Genomic DNA, 26,531 nt, shown 5'->3' with positions numbered 1-26,531 from the left:
AGGTGGGATGGGCACTCAGTACCCCAGGCAAGGCTGCAGAAGGCCTCTGGGCAAGGGGACAGAGATACTGAGGCATGAGAGAGAGAGGCTCAGGTGGACCACACCAGCACAGCTCACCGGGCTCTCTGCAGTAGCCTCCCAACCGGTCTCTCTGCATCCCTCCTTGGCCACTAAGTGTATTATTTGCACCCTAGCCAGAGTGATCCTATTAAATCCCAATGCAGACCATGGCTCACTTTGCTCAAATGCTCCGTGGCTCCCACCTCCCTCAGAGAACAAGCAAAGTCCACTATGGTCTGCAAAGCCCTAAATGACCTAATCCTGTTCTCTCTCACCCCTACCCCCAGTCTTTTACTCCATTCCAGACCTGCTGTTTCCTGTTAGGCCAGCACACTCCTGCCTAGGGCCTTTGCACCTGTTATTTCCCTGCCTGGAATGTTCTGGTGGTTCACTGAGGTCTCGGTTCCTCTGCACAGAGTTCTCTGGCCATCACCCCCATCATTTCCACATTTTTATCCAACTTTATTGTTCTTGGTATTTACCACCTCCCAACATTATAGCCCTAATCAACCTGTTTATTTACTTTCTGTCTCTCCCATAGAAGGTGAGAACCTGGAGGGTAGGACATTGTGCTGTGTCCTTAGGCCTTGAACAGGGCATGGCATTTGCTGAATACACTGAACAGGGCATGGCATTTGCTGAATACATTAATGACAACAGAGACTGACCCACAGAGAGGTGGAAGGGGAAATAATGGATAGATGAATGGAAGGAAGCAGAGAAGGAAAGAAGGAAGGAGGGAAGGAAGGAGGGAAGGAAGGAAGGAAGGAAGAAAGGAAGAAGGGAAGGGAAGGGAAGGGAAGGAGGGAGGAAGGAGGGAGGGAGGGAGGAAGGAGGATCAGATGGACAGATTGATGGACAAGTAGATCGAAAGAAAAATTGATAGATACGTGAATAAAAGGATAGAAAGATGGGTGAGTGGAAGGAAAAATGGATGAATTAATGGAAAAAATAAATATAGGAAGATGGAAGGAAGAATGAATGGATGGATGGATGGGTAAGTGGGTGGATGGATGGATGGACAGATGGATGCATGGATGGATGAATGTGTGGTAGGTGGATGGATGGATAAATGAATGAGTAGGTGAGTGGGTGGATGGATAGGCCAGTGGGTGGGTGGATGGATGGATGGATGGATGGATGGATGGATGGATGGGTGGATGGATGGATGGACGGATAGGCGAGTGGGTGGGTGGATGGATGGATGGATGGGTGAGTAGATGAATGGATGGGCACACGGGTGGGTGGGTGGGTGGGTGGATGGCTAGATGGATAGGCGAGTGGGTGGATGGGTGGATGGATGGATGGATGGACGGATGGATGGGTGAGTAGATGAATGGATGGGCACATGGGCGGGTGGGTGGATGGATGGATGGATGAGTGGGCGGGCAGACTGACAGACATTCAGGTGGAAACACGCACCAGCAGATAAACACAAGATCAGGGCAGTAGGGGCACATGGTTCTGCCTGAAAGGATTAGAGCCTAGGATATGGGCAAAGTTCACAGCCCCTTCCTGGGAGTCTCAGAACTCTCAAGCCCCAGCCTCCTTCAGCAGGCCTCTCCCGCAGGTCCTGCCCCAGGCCTATCCCTCAGGAAGTGATGCCGAGGAACATGGCAGGCGGGGGACCAACCCCAGGCTTTATTGAGCAGATTCCAGGGAAGGGTGGACAGGTCGGCCCTCGCCCCAGCCCTGGAGCCTCCTCTTCTTGCCCTTGCAGCCCCCGCAGCGTGGGTCTGGGTCTTTGAGGTCTGGGTGCCTTTCAGCTGCTGAGGAAGCAGCCCCGCTTGTGCCACTTCTGGTCGCGGATGCGGCGCACAGACTGCAGCTGCGGCTGGCTGGCGTTCCACTCATTCCAGTGGCGGTACTCGCCCCGCTCAAACACGTACTGGCGCCCACGGTAGCCGGGAAACTCATAGCCAACCCACCTGCCGGGAGACCAAGGTTGAGATGTGGACGGTCTGCTTCCAGTCACCCTGCCTCCAGCCAGCATCTGACCGTGCACTGCCTGCCTACATTCCCCCTAAGCTCCCCAGAGCCCTTGGGACGAATCCAAACTCCTTACCCTGCTCACAGGACCCTTCCCAAAGCATCTCGAGTCTTATCTCTCAACATCCCATTCACCACTCGACACGGCAGCCTCTCTTATTCTACTTTCCCAGAACCTGCTGTGTGTGTGGGGGGGGGGGGAGGGGGGGCTTTGTATGCATGATTCCTTCTGCCTGGAACGTTCTTCCTCACCTCATCCTTCTCCTTCCCCCTTTTTTCCACTTGCATCCCTTACAGCTCAATTTAGATGTCTCCAGACTCCTGCAGGCTGAATCGAGTACCTCACTGGGACTCCCAGAGCCCCTTGTGCATCCCAACCACAATCCTGATCACAATACGTTGCGAATACCTGTTACTTTGTCTGTCTATCAGACTATGTAATCTTTTTTTTTTTTTTTTAGCTGGAGTTTCGCTCTTGTTGCCCAGGCTGGAGTACAGTGGCATGATCTCAGCTCACCACAACCTCCACCTCCCGGGTTCAAGCGATTCTCCTGCCTCAGCCTCTTGAGTAGCTGGGATTACAGGCATGCACCACCATGCCCGGCTATTTTTGTATTTTTAGTAGAGACAGGGTCTCTCCATGTTGGTCAGGCTGCTCATGAACTCCCGACCTGAGGTGATCCTGGCCCCAGACTATGTAATTTTCTTGAGGGCAGAGGATATGTGTCATTCTTGCTGTTCTCTGTATCTGCATACCAGCATATAGTACATGTTCAGTAAAAATTATTGAATAAATTATTATCAGGGATGGGTGGTGTCCCTCAAGGTCCAACCCCAGATTCCAAGCCCACAAGTGAGATGTAACCACCTACAAAAAGCAGGTGATCCTAAGACTGCATTAACGGTGATATTAAGCCTAGAAAGAGGGAGGTGACAAGCCTGCTCTCCTCTGTACAACTTGTGTCACACCTCAATAGCTGCACACATCCTGGGCCCCTTGGTAAGAAGAACAAGAGTTATGAGGGGGAAGAATATTTCAAGAATCAGTTCAAGGGCATGGGAATGTTTAGAAAAGGAGGAAGGGGCCAGACACAGTGGCTCACGCCTGTAATCCCAGCACTTTGGGAGGCTGAGGCGGGCGGATCACGAGGTCAGGAGATCGAGACCATCCTGGCTAACACGGTGAAACCCTGTCTCTACTAAAACTACAAAAAATTAGCCAGGCTTGGTGGCGGGCGCCTGTAATCCCAGCTACTGGGGAGGCTGAGGCAGGAGAATAGCGTGAACCCGTGAGGCGGAGCTTGCAGTGAGCTGAGATCGCGCCACTGCACTCCAGCCTGGGCGACAGTGAGAATCCATCTAAAAAAAAAAAAAAAAAAAAAAAAAGGAGGACTCAGATGGGAACAGGTGGAGAGAACAGATTTCACTTGATTTAAGTCAAGGCTGCCTAGAAATCTCAATGGGTCAGGAGTGCAGGGAACATCAATCATGCAAGAAAGTATGGGCACTGATTCTGTTTGGAGCCAGAGGCGTGGCTGACCAGAAGATGGGGCAAGGGTGAGGGCTGGGTCCCTTACGTCCCATTGATGGCGCGGACACTCGCCACACGGTCCTGGAAGCCATGAGCCCAAAGGCTGGGCACGTCATCATCCACTATCTCCATCTTGCGGCCACTGAAAGCTGGGTTCTCAAACAGATGAAGCTTGTGATCTGGGCTATCCTGAGGGCAATATCGTGGGGTGAGCGGCTGCTCCCGTATCCAGAACAGAGGTCAAGGAGGCTCCAGATGCCGGAAAGAATCAACAAGTCACCACAAAATAACACCCACCCCCAAACCCGCTGCAGCAGGGAAGGGACTCAGGAGATGCCTCCACCCCCAAATTCACTGTAGGAGGGACAGGGAGAATCCTCCAAAGCTGGTCGATTTAGGAATCTAGAGCCATAGATTATAAAACTGAAAAGGAAATTTCAGATCTTGCTCAATCCCATCATTCAAATGATAGAGAAACTGAGGCCTGGAGAGGGTGGACGGAGATCAAAAGTATCAACATATGAGCTTTCTCTCTTTCCTAACCAGATGCCAGTTTCATCTTCCCGGTTTCCTCTCTTCCATTGCCCTCTAAGGAGGACTCAGTTACGTGACAAAGAGAAAGGGTTGGCGCAGCTACTGGATGTGAGTGAAGCAGGGGAGGAGGAAGGGCGGTGTTTAAAGTGTCACTGTGGGCCAGGCATGGTGGCTCATGCCTGTAATCCCAGTACTTTGGGAGGCCAAGGCGGGCAGATCACTTGAAGCCAGGAGTTCAAGACCAGCTTGGCCAACATGGCGAAATGCCATCTCTACTAAAAATGCAAAAATTAGCCCAGCATGGTGGCAGGAGCCTTCAGTCCCAGCTACTCAGGAGGCTGAGGCAGGAAAATCACTTGAACTCAATCACTTGAGGCAGAGGTTGCAGTGAGCAGAGATCATGCCACTGCACTCCAGCCTGGGTGACAGAGCAAGACTGCAACTCAAAATGAAATAAAAATACATCAATAAAAAATGTTTAGAGAGAGAGAGAGAGACTGCACTCCAGCCTGGACAACAGCACAGGAGTCAGTCTCAATAAATAAATAAATAAATAAATAAATAAATAAATAAATAGTGTCACTGTGACTGTGTCCCTTTCAGGTGCTAGAGAAATACAAGTAGAGAACTTAAAGTATTTTGAAGCTACTTTCTGAAGTTATTTCCTGGACTGCATTTCTTTGATAACAATACTGATTTGCGACTGGACCACGTGGCTCATCGTTTTAATAGGGTTACAAAGAAAAGTCCCAGTGCTATGCTGGTTTAATTCAAGATGTGAGTCCTGGTGTCTCAACTCCCAACCCAATGTCCATTCAATATCCCACTTCTTGTCCCACACAATTGTTCAGATCACAAATATGAGGGCCCTTCCCAGGCCAGGTCCATCTGGGCCAAGCCCTCAGCCCAGCTCGTGCAATGAGCTTGCCTGAAAAGCTCTCGGTGCACCCTGCTTCCAGGAACGCCCAGAAGTGGGCAGGAACCATACTCACAATGTTCAGAGGCCGGAGGGACAGGAGGCTGTCACTATTACGGCTGTTGGACCAGGCATCCCAGCGAGGATAATCCCCCTTCTCCAGAACAAACTGCTCCCCGCGGAAGGCCCTAGACTCAAATCCCAGCCACCTGAGGGAGGAAGAGGCCTGCCTGGGTCACCTTTGCTGCAGCTGAGGAAGCCTTCAAGTTTAGTGAGAGAAGGATCCAAGAGCTGCTAACCTTGAACCTTGCACCCTCCCTCCAACCCTACTGCTAATTCCTGGATCTGTAATTAAAGGAGCTGCTAGGACATACCAGGAATTGTCTGAGACTCTGGGCAAGAAAACCATCCTAGCGAATGTTACTGAGAATCTAGCCTCTGTGCAAGCTACTCAGAAAAGTCTTTAGCACAATGCCTGGCACACAATAAGTACCCATAGGTGACAGCGACTTCTTCCTCTTCCTTTTCTTCTTCTTTGTATTATATTGTTTTTAATATGTATTTATTTGCATCATTCCGTTCATTTTCGTAAAAACTCTCTCTGAGGTATGTACCATTGTTATCCCCATTCCACAGATGAGCAAACGGAGGCCTGGTGTGTGAAGCAACTTGCCGAAGATCACCCAGGTGGTTAGTGCCAGAGCCTGGACTTGCAATCCAAAGGCGGGAATTCAGGGCCCAGGTGGGATACCTGCCTGCCTTGTGGACATGGATGGGACACTTACCCACTTTGGCCTCAGTTTCCCCATCTATAAAGTGGGAATAAGAATGACACCTCTCTCACGGGGTCATGAGGATTCAATGACATAATGCATGTTAAATTTTAGGTGTTACAATGATTATTAGAATGATAAATATTAAATCCCACGTTCCAGTCACGGAGCTAGGTGCTAGGTCGTCCTTGCTGTTTTTCTTCCAACCTCAGGTATCCTGGGATTTGCTGCAGATATCTAGGATTCTACAGAATTCTTCAACTCTCATTTTACAGATGGGGAAAATGAGGCCAGAGAAGGCAGGGGAGTTGTCAAAAGCCCCACAACAGATCTAGAGCTCAGACTGGGGCCTCTACACTCCCAGAAGGCTCAGGGTTGTGGCGAGGGACTGGGGGTCTATGTACTCACGGCCCGGACTTCACTTGGATGGAGCCCACCTTCTCCAGCAGGCTGTCGGTCAGGCTGGGGCACTCGGCCGAAAGCTCGCAGCGTTTGCCTTGGAAGTTCTCTAGTTCGTACACGATCACCTAGAAGAGCAGCGTCCTAAGCATCCCACCTCTGCTGGGCTCCCGGCTCCAGCCTCTGCCCCTCCTTGGGGCATTAGAGGGAGGTACCATCTGCTTTATCCTCTCTGCATCTCTGCAGCCTGGAGCCAGCACCGAAGCGGGCCCTGCACTGCCCTCTAATGGCCATGGAGGGAAACGCGTTCAGGAACTTAAGTGAGATCAATTAAACTAGAGATTGTAACTCTGATGTCCGGCAGGAGCCAGGTAGGGAGCCCAGCGGACTGAAATAACCCGAGAGGTTGGTGGGGAAATGCAGCTGCTTCTGGTAATGAGGGAATGAGGTCCCAGTTCCAATTTTTTCAAGAGAAAAAATCAGAAATCTGTATTTTCCTTAACGTGAAATTTCCCCCTTTAAAAAATGAAACACCTGTTTGCAATCTCTGGGAAGACCTCTGCCCGCCCCAAGCCTAGGCGGAGAGGGGCTGCAAAGGCAGACCAAGGTTTTGCCTCTCTCACCCGCCTGGAAACACAAGCTGACTTTGTAGAAGATCCCCAGGGAACATCTGTTCTAGTCATTTTACAGAAGGGATCAAAGAAGCTCAGAAAGGGTAAGATACTTGCCTCGGGCTGCACAGCAAGTTAAGAGGAGGCACTGGGATTCGACCCATCCTTAGACTCTGTCTGGAATAGTTTCCCAAAAAGCCCCCGGAGATGGTTTGGAAAGGGCAGAGCCAACACATTCAAACCTTCTCTCAGATTTCTAGGGCGCCTCCCTCTGCTAGCTGGCTTCACTCATTTCTTTTAGCCTTTACACCAACTCTGGCCATGATGTCTGGGCACCATCCACATTTCAAAGATGGGGCTGTTGAGGTCCAGAGAACCTCCAAAACCTGTGCCCTTTCCCCCAGAGAGGGCAAGACACCAGGCTGAGGTCACACAGGCGAGTCAGAGCTCAGAGCCGTGTTTCCAGAAACTCCCGAGCCTCTCTGATCCATTGACACAGGCAGGATGTGGGTGACCATTTCCGTTTTGCAGATGAGGAAGGATGCAGCAAAGTCATGAAGCAAGTTTCTAACAGGAGGGTGGCAGTCAGAGGACCCACCCGGGGCGTTTTGTCTTGGCCTGGGTGGTTCGAAGGATGGCTCTTCCTTTCTGCAGAGGTGCTGCTTGGCTGGGAAGATGACCCTGAGGCCCAGGAGCAGCCCTCTCACCCCCTCCCTGCCCAGTACCTTGTAGCTGCCCCCAAGGCCTCCATGGCTCTTGCCAGCTGCAGCCTGCTCGGGTGCTCCATGCTGTTCCTCCATCTCCCCAGGAATACCTCTGGCTTCAAATCAAAGGAAAATGGGTCATTGGATCTACCTGGGAGAAGCCAGGTGTTGCTGTGACTGGAGGCCAGGATGAGCTACAGAGCCTTGCTGCCCACAGGGCATGGCCATAACTTAGGATCGACATTCAGTCAGTCATTCAGCAAACGTCCATTGAGCACCTACCATGGGCCACGTGGACTGAGACAGTGGGATCAGGAACTCCATTGTACAGAGGGGAACTCTGAGGCTCAGCAAAGTGAGGCCACTTCCTCAAGCACACAGAGGCAGTGGCGTGGGTCGGGCCTGGCTCCAAAGCCCGTGCCCTTTTCCCCCGATCCAGATGCTCCCCGAAACCCAGGTTTCCCAGAGTTCTCTGCAGATGTCCCACCCCCAGACCCTGGCTAAAGGGTGGGCTTCAGGGGGTTTCCTCTACAGGGGTCTCTCCCACCTCCATACTCCAGGAACTCTTTTGTTCACTGGTTACTTTGTTCACCAAAGATTCCATGAGCACCTACACAGAGCCAGGCTCTGGGCTGGGTGACCAGGAGGCACAGGAGACCCCAAATGTCGGGAGATGGACAGACAGACCTCTAGAGAAAGCGCTTGTAAGACCAGCTCCTTGGATACTTGATCTGGGTCAGTCTCCCTGCGTTCGGTTACTCATTCCTTAAGCATTTATTGAATACAACTGTGTACCAGCCACTTCAAGACCCAGACACCGACAGTTCTCCTTCATTGCTACAGGGACAGTGACACACAATACAGGCCCCTGCTGCAGTCACATGGAAGCATGCTTATCATTGTTGCACCCATGGACACACACAGGACTGTTCTGTTTGTCAGCACACACACACATACACACACACACTCACAAAAGTTTCTATGGTCACTATCAGTTGTATTTCACCCATGGGCTCACAGGACAGTTTCTCTCTCTCTCTCTCTCACACACACACACACACACACACCCCTGCCCATTTCAGACATCCACAGTGGTACACAAGGCACCTACATCTACACCCCACATCCAACTGTTACCCACCCACGGCCACCCCAGCATGGCCACCCCAGCATGCCCAGCTGCACAGCCCATATACTCTGGACACGGGCCTAACCATGCACAGCCTGTGGGCTGTCTGTTTTGTCTGTCCCAGCCTCAGCAGGAAACAGGGCTTGGTCCAGCTCACAGGGGACTCTCGGGGGACTTGGCAGGTACCACGTGTGCCCACTCCCCTCCCTCGGAGGGGCTGTTTTGGAAGGTCCCCTGCCCTAAGCACATGTCCAGGGGCTTGGACCCTGGCCACTGCAGACAAGGGTCCCCTGTTCCACCCCCAGCTGGGCTGTCAGGGTCCTCTTACTGGGACCTGACCCTTAAGGGAGACCCTGGTTTTTTTGCAAGCGGTCAGCCATGCACGTCCCACAGAGACCACCAAAGGTCCGGGTGGCTTTTCTCTCCCCACCCCCAGCCCATCCCAGAATGAACCTGTTGCTGTAGCCTCGGGAAGAACAGAGGATCCACGGCCGTCTGCAGACTCGCCTGCTTTCGCAAGGGGCATGCTATTTATGAGTACTTTCTGACAGCCCAGCACATCCCAGCCTGCTGAGGCAGCACCCTGTCCACCCAATTTCATCCAGGCCATTTCACTCCAATAGCGGCTCCACGGAGGCCCCCAGTGCCTGTCTCCTCAGCCACAGCCTCTGATGACTTCCTGGGGGCAGACGGACCTCACTGGCTTTGTGGGAAGTCCAGCAGCACTGGGCGAGGGGCAGGGTGTGCAGCTCTCCGGTGTCTCCCCACAACCACCAGCTCCCTTTCTTTGGTTTCTTGGGGTCACCATTTCCTATTGGGGTACATGAAACCTTTGGAAAGAAGGGATCTGAGACACTCTCCATTTTCCATGTGCCATGTGGCCTAAATTTTAAGTCAGATCACCCTAAACATACTCTCCAACTTGGGCACAGATCCACCCACCCGTTTCCATAGGATGCCGTCACAGAACTGACAGACTGACTTTCTTCCTGCAGAAGACATTCACAAGTAATAGCTACCATTTACGGAACACCTACTACATGCAAGGCATTGTGTCAGCTTCATAAGCAATGTGTGGAACTCTCACCCAGCCAACTTTAGGGGAGGAATTGTGATTCCATTTTATCCATGGAGAAAGGTTCAGAGAGGTGAACTCATTTACTCAGAATCACACAGCAGAGAGAAGGGGCTGGCCTGCTCCACGGCCTGGGCGCTTAGCCTCAATAGAAATAAAAGTGACCATCACAGTCAACTTCTTTATCACCAAAGAAAAGGTAGATCCAGGCATTTAAAATTTTTTTTAAGAGATAGGATCTTGCTACATTGCCCAGGCTGGACTCAAACTCCTGGGCTCAAGCAATCCTTTCTCCTCAGTGTCCTGAGTAACTGGAACTACAGGCACGTGCCACTGCACCCAGCTTCCAGGAATTTTCTTTTTTTTTTTTTCGAGACAGAGTCTCGCTCTGTCACCCTGGCTGGAGTGCAGTGGCGCAATCGCGGCTCATTGCAAGCTCTACCTCCCAGGTTCACACCATTCTCTTGCCTCAGCCTCCCGAGTAGCTGGGACTACAGGTGCCCACCACCACGCCCGGCTAATTTTTTGTATTTTTAGTAGAGATGGGGTTTCACCGTATTAGCCAGGATGGTCTCGATCTCCTGACCTTGTGATCCACCCACCTCAGCCTCCCAAAGTGCTGGGATTACAGGCATGAGCCACCATGCCCAGCTGCTTCCAGGAATTTAAGTGTCTAACAAAGTATAATTTTGCCTGTAATCAATATCTAATAAGTGATTATTTTATGAATAAAATTATACTGGAGCAAAGGAGTGAGTTAACAAGGTTTTCTTTTGTTGTTGTTGGTATTTGTTTTTGGCTAAAATCCTCAAGTCAGCATAAAACCCAGTTATAGGCCGGGCGCGGTGGCTCACACAAGTAATCCCAGAACTTTGGGAGGCCGAGGCAGGCCGATCGCGAAGTCAGGAGATCGAGACCATCCTGGCTAACACAGTAAAACCCGTCTCTGCCAAAAATACAAAAAATTAGCCGGGCGTGGTGGGGTGGCGCCTGTAGTCCCAGCTACACGGGAGGCTGAGGCAGGAGAATGGCGTGAATTCGGGAGGCGGAGCTTGCAGTGAGCTGAGATCACACCATTGCGCTCCAGCCTGGGTGACAGAGAAAGACTGTATCTCAAAAACAAAAACAAAAACCAAAACAAAACAAAACCCAGTTACCCTGTACCTCCTAGAGGGAGATGGTGGTGAGATGCTGTGGATGACAGCCGGACTCTGAGTCACACAGATCCGTGTGACCTTGAACGAGTTCCTGAAGGTCTCAGAGCTACTGTCTCCTCACCCATAAATGGAGAACCTTCTCTCTACTTGGGCCATTTTGGGAGGTCATATAAGCAAAGCACTGCGCACAGTATCTGTTATTTTTGACTTTTATTCCCAGCATCCTGCCTACTCTGGACAGTCCAAGCCAAGGGGCTACTTCCTGCTGAAGGTGACAGAAAGCAGTTGGTTTGGACCCTGAGTTGGGATGTAGTTGCCACCAGCTGGGATAGAAGGAGGAAGGCAGAGGTGGGGATGGCGTGGCTCCCCCTCCCATCACATCTTTCAGGATCTTGCGGACCTACTGCACGCTCATCACTTTGATGTACCACATCTCCCCAATCCAGACTTTTCAACCTTGACACTACTGCCATTTGGGGTCGGGTCATTCTTTGTGGTGGGGTTGGGGTGGGAGCTGTCCTGTGCATTGTAGGTTGCTGAGCAGCATCCCTGGCCTCTACTCACTTCCTGGAGCATCTTCTCTCCTCCTCGTGATAACCAATAATGTCTCCTGTCATTGCCAGACGTGCTCTGGAGGGCACAACCCACCCAGTTGAGAACCACCGCCTTAAACTCTTACCTGCAAATGTCCCAATCACCACTCCCATTGTATAGCTAAGGAGAACCAATGCTTAAAAGCAAATCCCACAGCCAGGAGGTGGCAGAAGGAGGACTCAATCCCTGTCAGTCTGAATGGAAATTTTGCCTTGTTTCCATGGCCTCCAATTCTGCATGGACACCCTCTCCCAGGACCCCAGCTCTGTCCTCTTGCTGGCCGGCCCACAGCTCAGCACAGGACAGACTGACTCAGCCAGCCCCAGTCAGGGCCTGCATGCATGGGAGACTCTATTCATTCACACATGGACGCACCGACTTCTCCAATGCAGCTTGCACCAAAGCTTTATTTGCTATTTTCATAGTCTGAATGCAACATCTTTGTACATGCAAAGGTCATCTTGTTTTATTGCAGTTGACCAGATTTCCAACTGCTCTTCTGTGCATATGAAACCTCTTTACAGTTACAAAATATAAAAGCACTTGTAGACATCCAATACTCTGTGAGGTCTGGTAAGCCCCATTTTTTTTTTTTTACATTAAAAATATAAGGTTTTCTAGATGAATTCTCAGTCCCATGGGTAGAGATTCTTTCTGGGATTGGATAAAGTGCCTCTTGTCTGCCTTCCGTTCAGAACTCCTAGAGCTTGTGAATTCGTAAGGCAATTGCAAGAACACCGCAGGCGGGAAGCTTAACTTTCCTACACAAAGAACTCAAGTTCCTTTTCTATCGCGACTCAAAGATCTGAGGAAGGACCCAGAAGAAAGGTTAGGAAAATATATACTATACTTATGTGTGTGTGTGTCTGTGTGTATATATATGTATTTCCACGCCCTACCCCATCTTACAAAGCGTTTTGAGGATCACGATCATCTGGGAAGTGCATGACTTTAGGATATTGTTGTGATTTAGGAAACAGCACAGTACAAAATTATCTTCCATAACACAATATATTACTTTTGTGACCCCCCTATTTACAGGATCTATAAGGCTATGTGGAATGAGATTATTAAAAATCTCAAATTCAGCTGGGCATGGTGGCTCATGCCTGTAATCCCAGGACTTTGGGAGGCTGAGGTGGGAGGATCGCTTGAGACCAAGTTAGAGACCAGCTTGGGCAATATAGCAAGATCCTGTTTCTCCAAAAAGAAGATTTAAAAAATCAGCTGGGCGTGGTGGTGTGCGCCTGTCATCTGGGCTACTCTGGAGGCAGAGGTGGGAGGATTGCTTGAGCCCAGGAGTTGGAGGCTGCAGTGAGCTATGATTGTGCTACTGTATTCCAGCCTGGCCAACAGAGCAAGACCCTGTCTCAAGAAAAGAAGAAAAAAAGTTCAAATTCTTTAGAAAACAGCATAATTTGTAGCCGGTGTGATGCCAACAGGGATTGTCAAGGAAGTGCTAGTCCAAGTCATGGAAGTTGATGTTATGGCACAGGTGGGAGAGCAACCACTGAAGGAGATTCTGGGAAGGCCAAAGGGGAGGGCGGGCTGAGAGGTGTCGATTTTAAGGGTTAACTTGCCAGAAACCTCAGGCCGACTTCCCAGAGCAGAGGGCCTAGCTTTCTGCCCTTCCCCCTGCGGGAGCCAATTTAGTCAAAAGAAAGAAAACTCTGGATTGGGGGGTGCAAAAGGAGACACAGGCTGGCAAATACCTGGCACATTCATGCCTACCAGCTTTTTACGTGGCTCTAGACTTCTTGAGCCTGCCCAGAATTCCAACTGGGTGAGTCCTAGCAGCCTCTCAGCACACAGCAAGGGTCCCCTACTCGCTAAGGGGACCGAGCCCAAAGCAGATCCCCTTCTAGATGTGGAGGGGGTCCTACCCTCCAGCCCCTTGGAATCATGATGCCATGGAACTTCGGATTTGTGTTTTAACACATGGTGAGGGGGAAGGCACATTCAGAGACCACAGAATGTCTCCCCATCACTTACTCTGGTTTAAATGTCTACACTGGGGAGGGGGGATTTTTACAGTTTGTAATTATGACTAGTTCCAGGAGCCATCTGGGGACATATTATAAAGAAAAATATTAAAGCATAGATCGACAAAGCAGCTATCAGCACCAGGTCGGAGCAGCTGAGGTCTCTTTTAGGAAAATCACGCTAAGGGTCTTTCTAAATCCCTTGCCCAGCCTGTAAAGTTGACAACCACAGGCTCATGCCTATTTCAATTCTGGCTTCTTGGCGATACCCTTAAGTTGGCCTCCCTTCCAGGGAGGCACAAAGGAAAACACAAGTGTCTGAAACCACGTGATTTGGCTCGTCCCCCTGGAAAACACCACCATCCGATTGTCCTTTCCCTGAATCCTGAGGCTACCACTCAAAATCCTAACATCCTAAAGACCACGAGGTTTCTCTTTCACCAGAGTGTCTCTGGTGGCATGGAGTAATCCTCCACAATACTGATTTCTGAGGCCTCGTCATGGATTTTCAAAGGCCAAAGGCCTCTGTTTCATTAGGCAAAAGGCCATGAAGAAGGGTATCTACTGAAGAGGAAAAAGACACGGGCTTCTCAAAAGACCAGCTGTCAAAATGCTGATGTGCAAAGGGGTGGTGGAGGTGAGGAGGAAGAGAAATGAGGAGGGGTGAGAGATTGTACATATGGAGGATTTTCCATTCTGCATGAGACTCTCATTGAGGACAGCCAAAGTCCCTGGGGAGGAGGGTTGGATGAGGAGTGGATGACTCCATTGCACACGGATTATTAAGGCATGTTAAGTGAGATTAAAAAGAAGACGGATTTCCAAAGGGGTCTCCAAGCAAAGTCTAGAAACTAGCGTACAACACCCCCTTGCTTAGCCTCAAAGACAGTGCACTCCATTTAGAATAGGGAGAAGTAAATTACCCACTTGCCAGCTATCTGCAAAGGCTCCCAATCATCAGTTACTTCTAACTTCATTGCACTGCTCATAAGCAGGGTTCAGAGGTCATGGCGGAGCCCGCACAAAAGAGAGTCATTCTTGACTCACTGTGATTGTCTATCCTGCGGTGCTGGAGGAGACAAGGTTACAGAAAAATAAAAGGAGGTGAGGAAGATCTTCAGGGCTTGCCCTAGTCACTTTCAAGGAGGGTGAACTTTGTATATCCTAATTAATACACAATTAAATAGATTATTTTTCCAATTAAGGTGTGAGAGATTAGGGAAAAAAATCTCCAGTCAATCTCATTTTCAAGTGTGTTTCCTTCCTGTCTGATATCCTTGAGCTGAGACATGACTAATTAAGAATTGAGAGTTTTGCATGAGGAGCATCAATATATGTAAGAGCAGTTCCTTTCCTACTGCTTGAGATGGTATAAAGGGGTCCTTTCCACCTGAAGGAAAGACAGACATCAGCCAAGACAAGAAGTCAGCATCAAAAGACTAGGAATGTGTTTTAGGCCAGATGCAGTAGTTCATGTCTGTAATCCCAGCACTTTGGGAGGCTGAGAGGGGAGAATTGCTTGAGCCCAGAAGTTTGATTTTGAGATCAGCCTGGGCAACATGGTGAGATCCTTGTCTCTACAGAAAAATTAAAAAATTAGCTGGTCATGGTAGCATATACCTGTAGCCCCAGCTACCTGAGAGGTTGAGGCAGAAGAATCACTTGAGCCCAGGTGTTAGAGGCTTCAGTGAGCTATGATCGTGCCACTCCACTCCAACTCGAGCAACAGAGCAAGACTGTGTCTCAGAAAAACAAAACAAAACACAACACTAGGTATTTTTTAAAGGGGATCCTATTGACTTAGAAAGCCATAAGATCCAAATTATTATAACACAGAAACTGGATCTTTAAAAAAGAATTCAAATGAAGCAGTTGCAGGAATTAATCCCCAAATGGCCACAGATGACTAGATGACTAATTCAGGGAATGATGAGAAAACAAACTATCATCAAGCAGGGCCAAACGCCCAAACCCAGATGCATGAGGCTCCCAGGTGTAAAAGGCTGGGTGGTGGCATGGTCCGGCAATTGCTCATCAGTAACCAAAGCTCATCGAACAGGACACAAGGTGGGCTCCTGCCTCACAGCCCTGCAGTTGCTGTCCCTGGTGCTGAACGACAACCGCCTCACTAGGGCCTAGGTGTTTGTCCTGACCTAGAGAAACAGAGGATTTCTATCCATGCCCATCCACCCATTAAGAGAGAGAAGAGGGGTAAAGGGAGATGAAGGAGGAAGCTGAGATGGAGACACAAATGAACTCCTGAGAGGTAGCCAGGGAAAAGGGAAGCATGTTTTGATAGCATTTGCAAATAATGGATTCATCGAGAAAGACTTTCACCTCTTAGGAAACTGTGGGGAGGGAGTAGAGGGCACACATGCCCCCCACTTCCGTATCTAGCCAGAGTGCTGTGCATGGATCTACTAGGAAACGCCACCCCATGCCACAGGCTCTCTATGAATTGCCCAAGCATCTCATGATGGGTATCTCCCAGGCAAGGTTGGCACGTAGACTATGGCAAGTCCAGGCATGGCAGGTGGCCAGCCAAGCACATCTGGGTTATCTGCTAGAGCCTTAGGACTCAGAAGTGGAAGAGTCTGGTGTCGGGCATTTCCAAAAACAAAGACAAGGTAGAGAGTGTCTGGAGCCCCCAGAGGTCTTGGGGATTCCCCGGAATGAGCTGATCGCTAGCAAGAAAAAAAGGAGGCAGGGCCCGCTTTGTGATTTGTCACCTAGCACCCAGCATTTCTGTCCAGAGTCCTTGGCTGGGGAGCTCCCCTCCAGAGAAGGGCTTTCAGCAAGACCCACATTTGGACCGAAACAAGCACTTGGTCAGGTGGAGTTCGATGAGGGAAAGTGAGGTGAGCAAAAGAAAAAGTACCCTTCATTCATGCACCTGCTCTGAGGCCAGTTTGGAACAACTCCTCCATGCCAGCAACCCAGGTCATGTTCAAAGAAGACTCTGGAGAAAAAGATTCCTAGGGCGGGTCTGATGATTCAGTGGCAAAGGCACCACCACTTGGGCTGCAGTTTATGAACCCTTAAGGCCAAGGGGCAAAGGTCACCCTACAGAAACCAGAGCTCAGATGAAAAGAAGCCAGGGAAATATATACAAGAGTGACAATTATAACTTCTAAACAGCTTGGATAGGGATAAGATAACCTGAGGTGACTGGATACTTCAGAACAAATTATTCACACATCTTTCCTCCTGTCCTTTAACGTAAACACATACATACATATCAAGTTTCAAAGAAAATTAGCTGAATTATTGCTTTATCGCCTTCTAAAGCCAACAAAAATGACATACAGTAACACAGGCCAGTGATGCACACAGCCCCACTAGAAAGAGAAATACACACAATCAGGGAGGATACGTTTAAAAATTGGAACTGCTGATTCCTCGAGGGGAAGAAGGAACTCACCAAAAAAAAAGAATAAAACCCCTCAACTCGGCGGTAATGCCTTGCATCGAGACTACAGCAGGAAATGAACAGTGTGATCTTCCTTGGAAATGTCCTTCCCAAAAAAGACCTGCCCTGGGTCGGCTGAGGAGGTGCTTTCACAAACTCAGGTGTTTTTCAGAACCTGGGGAGGCAATTCCAGCCTCGTGCTGATGTTCTTGGGGCTGATGAAGGTGTCTAAAGTAGGTAGAAATGCACATTTTTACATAAAAAGCAAAACCACCCACGTAGACATTTCTGGGCAGCCTGGCTCCTTTCCCGGCCTGAAGTGCTGCCTGGGGAGATGAGCGAGTGCTCCTGGAGGTTGGGTCTTCCCGTCTGGATCCAGGGAGAGCCTGGCGAGGACGGGGGCACTGGATAGCATTCTCAATCCAACGGGAAGGGCCCAGGCACGTAAGCATTGTGCAGGAAGAAACGGCAGCAGCTCGGCCCCGTCTGCGGGTTCTGACGGTTAAGGCTTCTGTTCAGTAGACGTAGCAGGGTTCCCTGCCTGGAGAGGAAGGGACAGTCCTGGTGTCAGCGGTGGGAACGTTGGGCTCCATTTCTCTCTACCATCAGGCCTTAAAACCTCGCCTGATATTCTCCAATAAAGAGACCCCTAGAAGCCTAAGGTCAGAAAATAGATTTTTTTGTGTGTCAGGGGGAAAGGGGAGGTGAGGAGGGTGGCAGTCACGGAATACCATGAAACCAACATGAAATTTAGGGTCAGATCAGGGTTCCAGTCTCAATTCTGAGCCTCAGTTTCCTCGAAGGGGTTGTTGCTGGAGGCTTAAATGAGATATTACATGTACTGCACCAAACACAAAATAAACACAAGTCCCGATCCCTTATCCAAATCCCTTGAGCATAGTTTTATTTGGGAATTTATAATTTTTAGACTTTCTTATACACACACATGTGCATCATACATATATAATCATGTAACATATACACATATATGTATATATACACACATGTAACACCAGCATAATCAAGCAGATAATATGCCTGCAGTGTATTATGAACATTCATATAAAGTGGGGAAAAGAGAGTCGAAGTAGAATTATATTCACTCAGGTCAGGTTTCACCACTGCGTTAGGAAAAGCTTTGTTTGCAGAGCTTTCTGGAATTTTGTGGATAAGGGATGGTGCGTCTCTTGTGCTCATCACATCAATGCTGACTTCGATGGTGCATGTACCATCAGGCAGCGCTTGGTCAAGCACCACAGGTGCATTCTCAGTGGGCCCTGAGGACAGCCTGGCGGTGTGGACACTGCTAACCCATTTTACAGATGAGGAAACTGAAGTTCATGATGTTCAGTCATTTGCAACTTACACCAGGGCCTATCTAATCGTGATTTTTTTAAATGTATATTTTTTCAAATTGATTTTTAACTACATAGGCTGTACATGAAACATTCCCCTCATAAAAACTGTAACCATTTCTGGCCAGGCGTGGTGGCTCACGCCTATAATCCCAGCACTTTGGGAGGCCGACGCGAACGGATCACCTGAGGTCAGGAGTTCGAGACCAGCCTGTCCAACATGGTGAAACTCCATCTCTACAAAAAATATAAAAATTAGCTGGGCATGGTGGCAGGCGCCTATAATGCCAGCTAATTGGGAAGCTGAGGCAGGAGAATCGCTTGAACCCGGGAGGCGGAGGTTGCAGTGAGCTGAGATCCGAGATTGCATCACTGCACTCCAGCCTGGGCGACAAGGGTGGAACTCCATCTCAAAAAAAAAAAAAGGCCGGGCGCAGTGGCTCAAGCCTATAATCCCAGCACTTTGGGAGGCCGAGACGGGCGGATCATGGGGTCAGGAGATCAAGACCATCCTGGCTAACATGGTGAAACCCCGTCTCTACTAAAAAATACAAAAACTAGCCAGGCGAGGTGGCGGGCGCCTATAGTCCCAGCTACTCGGGAGGCTGAGGCAGGAGAACGGCATAAACCCAGGAGGCGGAGCTTGCAGTGAGCTGAGATCCGGCCACTGCACTCCAGCCTGGGCGAACGAGCGAGACTCCGTCTCAAAAAAAAAAAAAGTAACCATTTCTAATTAAGCTAACCTCTGATGTCCCGCCCTTTTGTTTTATTAACAAAAGGTGATGCAACTAGAAGGGCCAGCCAAACACATGAGCCCAGAGCCCCGGTCACCTGCCTCCTGGCCTGGTGCCTTTCACCCACTCCAGGCAGCTCAGCTTTGTTTCCTCCCTAAATGGAAACAGACATCACCATCCTCTTTACAGGAACTCTGAACACTCCCCACCCCTCACTTCTCCCCTTGCACAGCCTCTTTCCTTGGGTACAACAGCCCCGGTCTCTAAGGCTTGGCCACCCTGAGTTCCCCATTCCTGTGACTGCAGGGTTCTTCCCAGGTTCCCCGGCAGAGCCCCTTCATACCTGGTCAAACTTGGTTCTCATGAAGACTTTGCCTCTTCTTGGATTTCAATTCCTTTAGCCACTGGGGAGAGGGTTCATCCGACCTGAAACCACAAAGCCAGTGAGAGACTAGCTGAAACCAGACTGTGGGCTCCTCGCGGACAGGACTGAGTGGTACCCGACTGTCTATCCCTGGGCCCAGGTGGGGCTGTGGCAAGCACTCGGAGGTGGCAAAAATGCCCATATTAACGGGACTGATAAGCGAGCAGTAGAAATTAACCAGTGACCAACAATAGGGAATATTAAATAAATCAGGGGTCCCCAACCCCCTGGGCCACAGACCGATACTGGTCCACAGCCTGTTAGGAACGGGGGCCACACAGCAAGAGATGAGTGGTGGGAGAGTGAGTGAAGCGTCGTCTGTATTCACAGCCTCTCCCCATCACTCACATTCCACCTGATCTCCACCTCCTGTCAGATCAGCAGCAGCATTAGATTCTCATAGGAGCATGAAGCCTATTGTGAACTGCACATGCGCGGGATCTAGGTTGCGGGCTCCTTATGAGAATCTAATGCCTGATGATCTGTCACTGTCTCCTGTCACCCCCGGATGGTACCGTCTAGTTGCAGGAAAACAAGCTCAGGGTTCTCACTGATTCTACATTACTGCGAACTGTAGAATTACTTCATTATAATAACAATGTAATAATAATAGAAATAAAGTACACAGTGAATGTAATGTGTTTGAATCATTACAAAACCACCCCCTGTACCCCGGTCTGTGGAGAAATTGTCTTCCACAAAACTGGTCCATGGTGCCAGAAAGGTTGGGGACCGCTGAAATAAATCACAGTATATCTGTTCTATGAGATAATCTGCAGGTATAAAAATGTATCTTGGTTGGGCACAGTGGCTCACGCCTGTAACTCCAACACTTAGGGAGGCAGAGGCAGGAGGATAGCTTGAGCCCAGGAGTTTGACATCAGCCTGGGCAACACAGTGAGATCCCATTCTCCACAAAATGCAAACAAACAAACAAAAAATTCATCTTATATAAAATGATTTCCATCCATCCATTTGTCATGCAAAGAGCTATTCATCTTTCCATCTCTCTATCCAGGTAAGTGTCTCTGATGGTTAGTTTTATGCATCAATTTAAACCTAATGTGTACCCAGATATTTGGTCAGACGTTATTCTAGATGTTTATGCAAAGACATTTTTTCTTAGATGAGGTTAACATTTAAATCAGTAGGCACTGAGTAGCGCAGACCACCCTCCGTGATATGAAAGGGCCTCATCTATTCAGTTAAAGGCCTGAATAGAAAAAGACTGGCCTCGCCAGGTGCGGTGGCTCACGCCTGTAATCCCAGCACTTTGGGAGGCCGAGGTGGGCAGATCACGAGGTCAGAAGATCGAGACCATCCTGGCTAACAGGGTGAAACCCTGTCTCTACTAAAAATACAAAAAAAAAATTAGCCGGGCATGGTGGCAGGTGCCTGTAGCCCCAGCTACTTGGGAGGCAGAGGCAGGAGAATGGCGGGAACCTGGGAGGCGGAGCTTGCAGTAAGCCCAGATAGCACCACTGTACTCCAGCCTGAGCAACAGAGTGAGACTCCGTCTCAAAAGAAAAGAAAAGAAAAAGACTGGCCTTCCAGGAAGAAGAGGGAAGCCTTCTGGACTTGGACTCTTCCTTGCACCCCCAGCCTGCTGGTCTACTCTGCAGATTTTGGACTTGCCTTCCTCCACAATCACATGAGCCAATTCCTTAAAACCAATCTCTATACATACATCCAAGCATCTACACGTGTATGCATATATACGTACATGTATATACAGCTGACCCTTGAACAACACAGTTTGAACTGTGTGGGTCCACTTGGATTTTCTTCTGCCTCTGCCACCGCTGAGGCAGCAAGACCAATCCCTCTTCCTCCACCTCCCCCTCAGCCTGCTCAATGGGAAAACAATGAGGAGGAAGGATGAAGACCTTTATGATGATCCACTTCCACTTAATGAACAGGAAATACATTTTCTCTTCCTTATATGTTCTTAATAACATCTTTTCTCTAGCTTACTTTATTGTAAGAATATATAAAATATAACATACAAAATATATGTGGTTATGGGTGAGGCTTCTGGTCAACACTAGGTTATTAGTAGTTAGGTTTTAGAAAGTTAAAAGCTACATGCAGATTTTTGACTAGGTAGGAGGTCAGTACCCCTAATCTCTGCCTTGTTCAGGGGTCAACTGTATTATTTACACACACACACAAACACATACACACGCACACGACTGGCTCTGTTTCTCTAGAGAACTCTGGACAATACAATGCCCATAAGACAAACAGAGATGCCTTTTGTTTATCGAATGTCAATTGTTTTGGGGACGTGAGATTTGTTTAAGCTTTTTTTTTTTTTTTTGATGGAGTCTTGCTCTGTCACCCAGGCTGGAGTGCAGTGGCGCGATCTCGGCTCACTGCAAGCTCTGCCTCCCGGGTTCACGCCATTCTCCTGCCTCAGCCTCCCGAGTAGCTGGGACTACAGGCACCTGCCACCACGCCCGGCTAATTTTTTGTATTTTTAGTAGAGATGGGGTTTCACTGTGTTAGGCAGGATGGTCTCGATCTCCTGACATTGTGATCTGCCTGACTCGGCCTCCCAAAGTGCTGGGATTACAGGTGTGAGCCACCGCGCCCGGCCTGTTTAAACTTTTTAAAATGGAAGAACACATACAGAAAGGTACTCAAATCAAAATGTGCATAGCTCAATGAATTTTCTCAAAGTGAATACATTTGAGTAGCCACCATCTACATGGTACTATTTTTGAGTTTTATTTATTTATTTTTTTACCTTCTTCTTAGCAGTTTTCTGTTTTCTCAGAATTTCTTATAATTAGAACACATCATTTTAATAAAAAACAATAAAGTCAGGCCAGGCACGGTAGCTCATGCCTGTAATCCTAGCACTTTGGGAGGCAGAGGATCGCCCAGGAATTCGAGACCGGCCTGGGCAACATGGCGAAATCCTGTCTCTACAAAAAAATACAAAAATTAGCCAGGCGTGGTGGCACACAACTATGGTCCCAGCCACTCATGGAGGCTGAGGCAGGGGATTCACCTGAGGCTGGAGAGGTGGAGGCTATAATCACGCCACTGCACTCCAGCCTGGGCAACAGAGTGAGACCCTCTCTCAAAAACAAAAAATAAAACAAAACAAAAAACAATAAAGTCATCATTGTTTAAAACTTTATTCAAGAAAAAAAAATCACGTTTATGAAGATTGTAAGCAGGCTCGGGAAAATATTCATATAGAACACGGAGCAGGGGAATCAAACTCTAAAAACGTTGTGCTCTCAGCTATGTTACAAAGAAAAAGAAAATGGAAGGAGAGATGCCCAGGTATCAACAGTAGTGGTCTTTGCACGGTGGGATCGTGGATGATTTTCTTTTCCCCTTTGTATTATTTTCATATTTTCTACAGTGAAGATCTACTGCTTTTATAATCAAACACACATGCACACAGGACGTGACTGATTCTGTTCTCAGAGAAAGCTCCTGAGACCCATGGCCCTGGAGGGGTCAGAAAAGATGCTGGCCTGGTTGGCGGTACGGTCGGGGTCTGCACCTAAGGGGACGAGAGATGAGGTGGCTCTGGAGTCTAGGGGCAGGCCTTCAACTGCTATGCCTGCCAGTCTAGGAATGAGGAATAAGAGGGCCCCCTGGGCAGATGAGGGTCTAGGGTACTCTAGACCTCAGCCAAGCTTTGCCTAATAGTGGAGACACAAGCCCAGGCCTCCAGAGATGCCTCTGAGACCCTGGTCTGGGGGTTCCTCCAGCCACAGAGAAATGCTAGAGCCCTCCACAGACTTTGGAGCCAGAATTCTGGCATTACCAGAGCAGGGAGGCACTGTCTCAGCTATGGCCCTGTCTCTCTCTAATGTCTCGCCTTCAGGTTCCCACAGCCCACTCCGTGCTACGTATCGTGCACTGCCTGAGGCTCCCAGGTCCATCTGGCCTCCAGGCCTTTGCATGTGCAGCGGCTCTAGCCTGGGATCCCCTCTCACTGCCCTTGGTCCAGCTAAGACCCAATTGTCCACCATGATTCAGTTCAAGTATCTCCTTCTCTTGGAAGCTTCTTTTTTTTTGTTAGAGAGGCAGGGATTCACTGCATTGCCCAGACTGGAGTGCAGTGGCACGATCATAGCCTCCATCTCCTGGGCTCAAGGGATCCTCCCACTTCAGCCTCTGGAGTAGTTGGGACCACAGGCATGTGCCACCACAGCCAGCTAATTGTTTTTCTTTTCTTTATTTCTTTTTTTATTTTTCGAGACAAGGTCTCATTCTGTGGTCCAGGCTGGAGTGCAATGGTGCAATCATAGCTCACTACTGCCTCCAACTCCTGGCCTCAAGAGATCCTCTCACCTCTGTCTTCCAAAGTGCTGGGATTATAGAAGTGAGCCACTGCACCGAGCTGGAAGTCTTTTTGCCGCCCATCCTCAAGTGTGCATGACGAGCCCTTCCTCTGCCTCCCTCCATCACAGGGGTCAGAGAAAGGGCCAGAGAGTAAATATTCCTGACTCTGTGGGCCGTGGGGTGTCTGCGCTACTTCTTAACTCTGCAGCGGTAGCACTAAAGCAGTTATAGACGGTACATAAATGAATGCATGTGGCTGTGTTCCAACAAAGCTTACTTACAAAAACAGATGGGGGCTGGATTTGGCCTGTGGGCCATAGCTTACCCACCCTCGTACTGATCCAGCCAGCACTTACTATCATTACAACTCAGCATCAGGAACGATCTCTAACTTTCATGGGTTACCAGTGCTCATAAGATTTCCACTCTGCCTCACTGAGTACTTCTACATCCCAGGGCTCAGGCAAAGGGCTTTAGACACACTCTTGTTTCATCCTCATGACCACCTCGGAAGGTTAGGAGGTTAGAAAACCCATTTTACAGATGAAGAAACTGAGGTTCAGGAGGTCCAGTGCCTTTTCCCAGGTCACGCAGCTCTTAAGCAGCAAAGCTGGAGTTAAACCCTGGCTGTGTGACCTTCGATCCCCTGTTCTTAACTTCCACCTCCAGATGCTGAAACACCCCAGTCTGAGAGCCTCTTGGGGGGCAGAAGCTGCTTCGTGCTCATTTCTACACAGAGCAGGCCGAGCCCAGGATCGGGACAGCTGTTTCACGAAGGGAGTGAAACTGATCTCACTCAACCTGGCCGTGCCCTTTGATCCACCTTCCCAGGTCCCCCAGATCACTGAAGGTAAAGATACTTCCCCGAAGGGTAAGAGGAGGGAGAATGCCTCAGTTTCCCCGTCGGTCTGGAGAGGGCTAAACGAGAGCAGTAGTTCTCCAACAATGGTGCCCTGGCGTTCGGTGCAGGAGTTGGCAGGGGCGGGGGAAGAGGAGAGGCCAGCTGGCCTCATTCCTGGCCTCCTTCCCCGGCCTCTGATGTCCTTTTGAGGTATGAGAGTGTTGAGAGTTCACATGAACAAAGCTTCTGCTGCTAGAGAAAATTAAAAAGTGGAAACTCCCTTCTCTTCAGCTCTAAAACCTAGGCGAGCACCTCTCCAGAAGTACAGCCTGAGCTTGGGAAGAGAGGGACCCCCATGCCCCAAGACCCCTCACCTCTCGTCCTTGTCCATGCTGGAAGGCAGCACGCGACTGCCCAGCACCCCAGGCTGGAAGGGGGACTTGGGGCTCTTGGGCTGGGGTGCCCAGCTGGGGGACTCGCCGGGACTGTCCACCTCTGGCCTCTTGTGCAGCTGAGCCTGGGGAGAGAAGAGAGCTGAGTCTGTAAACCGCCCTTTGTCTGGGGAAGGGCCCCCTCCCATGGCAACCTCAGGTACGATGAGCCTTCTGCAAACACTCGGGGCCCCCTGAGTTGGAATAAAGCCAGACAGGAAACGTGGGGGCTGTGAAAAGTCAGATGTCAATCTGGCATTCCAAGCAGCCACCCTCGACCCCCAAGATGGAATCACCACCCAAACCCACAGAATCACATTCTCTTTTGCTGAAAAGCCACCATCTGTAGTGTGTTCAGCGCACGGCATGCCACTCTGACAACCCTACATGGAGAGAGCAGCTCCCTCCATCCAACAGCTGCAGCTTAACTTGAAAATGAAGTTGTTGACAGTCCATTAGAGTCCCATAAGAAAACCATAGGGCAAATATCCACCCATTGTTGGAGGGCATGTTGGGGATGGAATACAATGGTATGCGTAAAATTCCCTTGCGGGACCGAGGTGTGAGTGGTGGCAGGTGGCTTCTCCCTCAGGCCGTGCTGGGTCAGCCCCCGGCAACAGCAGTCATCACCCTTGTCCACTGATGGCTTCTGTGCACTGATCACCCAACATTTGGGCTCTACCAGGCTCAAGTAATATGACAAATGTGAGTTCGCTCCATGTATGTAAGATTCTTTCAGGCTTTCCTCTATTTTACAGGGCGAGAGAGCCCAAAGGTCAATCCCAAAGTCACCCAGCTTTTATGAACTGGGATTCACACCAGGTCTGCCTGCAGCCCAACTCCAGGGTTCTTTTCAGAACAAGCCCTGCAACCTCCCCTGGTTGTTTCTTTTTTTTTGAAACAGAGTCTCCCCCTGTCACCCAGGCTGGTGTGCAGTGGCGCAATCTCAGCTCACTGCAAGCTCCGCCTCCCGGGTTCACACCATTCTCCTGCCTCAGCCTCCTGAGTAGTTGGGACTACAGGCGCCGCCACCACGCCCAGCTAACTTTTTGTATTTTTAGTAGAGACGGGGGTTTTACCGTGTTAGCCAGGATGATCTTGATCTCCTGACCTCGTGATCCGCCCGCCTCGGCCTCCCAAAGTGCTGGGATTACAGGCTTGAGCCACCGCGCCCAGCTGCCCTGGTTGTTAATGATCGCCTAGCACTGCTATGGTAGAGATTAATTAGTTAATGCAGCTGCCTCCAGGCTCAAGAAGTTTAAGCTAATACTGATGAATGAATGGCCAAAGCCCCGTTTTCACAGAGCACAGTGGACTCCAGCTGCGTTCTGGAATCCCACGATCTGCCTCAACACTTACTTGGTGCATCCACATGGGAGCCCCAGGGCCTCCGTCTCACCTACACCCAGGGCCTGTGGCTGTCTGTCTCCTACAGCAGGACCATCACTTGAACCCAGGAGGCGGAGGTTGCAGCGAGCTGAGATTGCACCACTGCACTCCAGCCTGGGTGACAGAGCGAGACTCTGTTGAAGAAAGAGGAGAGGGGAGGGGAGGGGAGAGGAGAGGGGTGGG

At 49.7% G+C, this 26,531-nt stretch overlaps 2 protein-coding genes across 2 annotated transcripts in view; both read right to left on the bottom strand.

The window, feature by feature from the left end:
* Positions 1-1,670: 1,670 nt before the first annotated feature.
* Positions 1,671-9,150, bottom strand: CRYBB3 (crystallin beta B3). Its single transcript, XM_025399887.1, has 6 exons — positions 9,100-9,150; positions 7,539-7,633; positions 6,212-6,330; positions 5,107-5,239; positions 3,627-3,769; positions 1,671-1,988 (listed from the first exon to the last, which is right to left on the bottom strand). Exons 2-6 carry the CDS (start codon positions 7,611-7,613, stop codon positions 1,823-1,825), a joined length of 636 nt encoding a protein of 211 aa, XP_025255672.1. The 5' UTR covers positions 7,614-7,633; positions 9,100-9,150; the 3' UTR covers positions 1,671-1,822.
* A 7,410-nt stretch (positions 9,151-16,560) lies between these two features.
* The window catches only part of KIAA1671 (KIAA1671 ortholog), a 174,729-nt gene continuing 164,758 nt past the window's right edge, over positions 16,561-26,531 (bottom strand). The window contains exons 10-12 of the mRNA XM_025399552.1: positions 24,903-25,045; positions 19,296-19,378; positions 16,561-17,404 (exon numbers count right to left, since the gene is read on the bottom strand). Of these exons, the coding sequence (XP_025255337.1) occupies positions 19,300-19,378; positions 24,903-25,045 (222 nt within the window). The 3' untranslated portion in view covers positions 16,561-17,404; positions 19,296-19,299. The remainder of the gene's footprint in view (positions 17,405-19,295; positions 19,379-24,902; positions 25,046-26,531) is intronic.

Source organism: Theropithecus gelada, chromosome 10 (assembly GCF_003255815.1).
Source record: "Theropithecus gelada isolate Dixy chromosome 10, Tgel_1.0, whole genome shotgun sequence".
Lineage (NCBI taxonomy): Eukaryota > Metazoa > Chordata > Mammalia > Primates > Cercopithecidae > Theropithecus > Theropithecus gelada.
This window is presented reverse-complemented; position numbering and strand designations above follow the sequence as displayed.

Bases quoted from the DNA above. Each gene is read 5' to 3' on its own strand.
- CRYBB3 (XM_025399887.1), bottom strand. From the start codon at position 7,613: ATGGAGGAACAGCATGGAGCACCCGAGCAGGCTGCAGCTGGCAAGAGC. The intron at 5,240-6,211 runs GTGAGTACATAG...TTCCTCCCTCAG, and splicing joins ATCCAAGTGAAGTCCGGGCC to GTGGCTGGGATTTGAGTCTA. The intron at 1,989-3,626 runs GTAAGGGACCCA...GTCTCCCGGCAG, and splicing joins GTCCGCGCCATCAATGGGAC to GTGGGTTGGCTATGAGTTTC.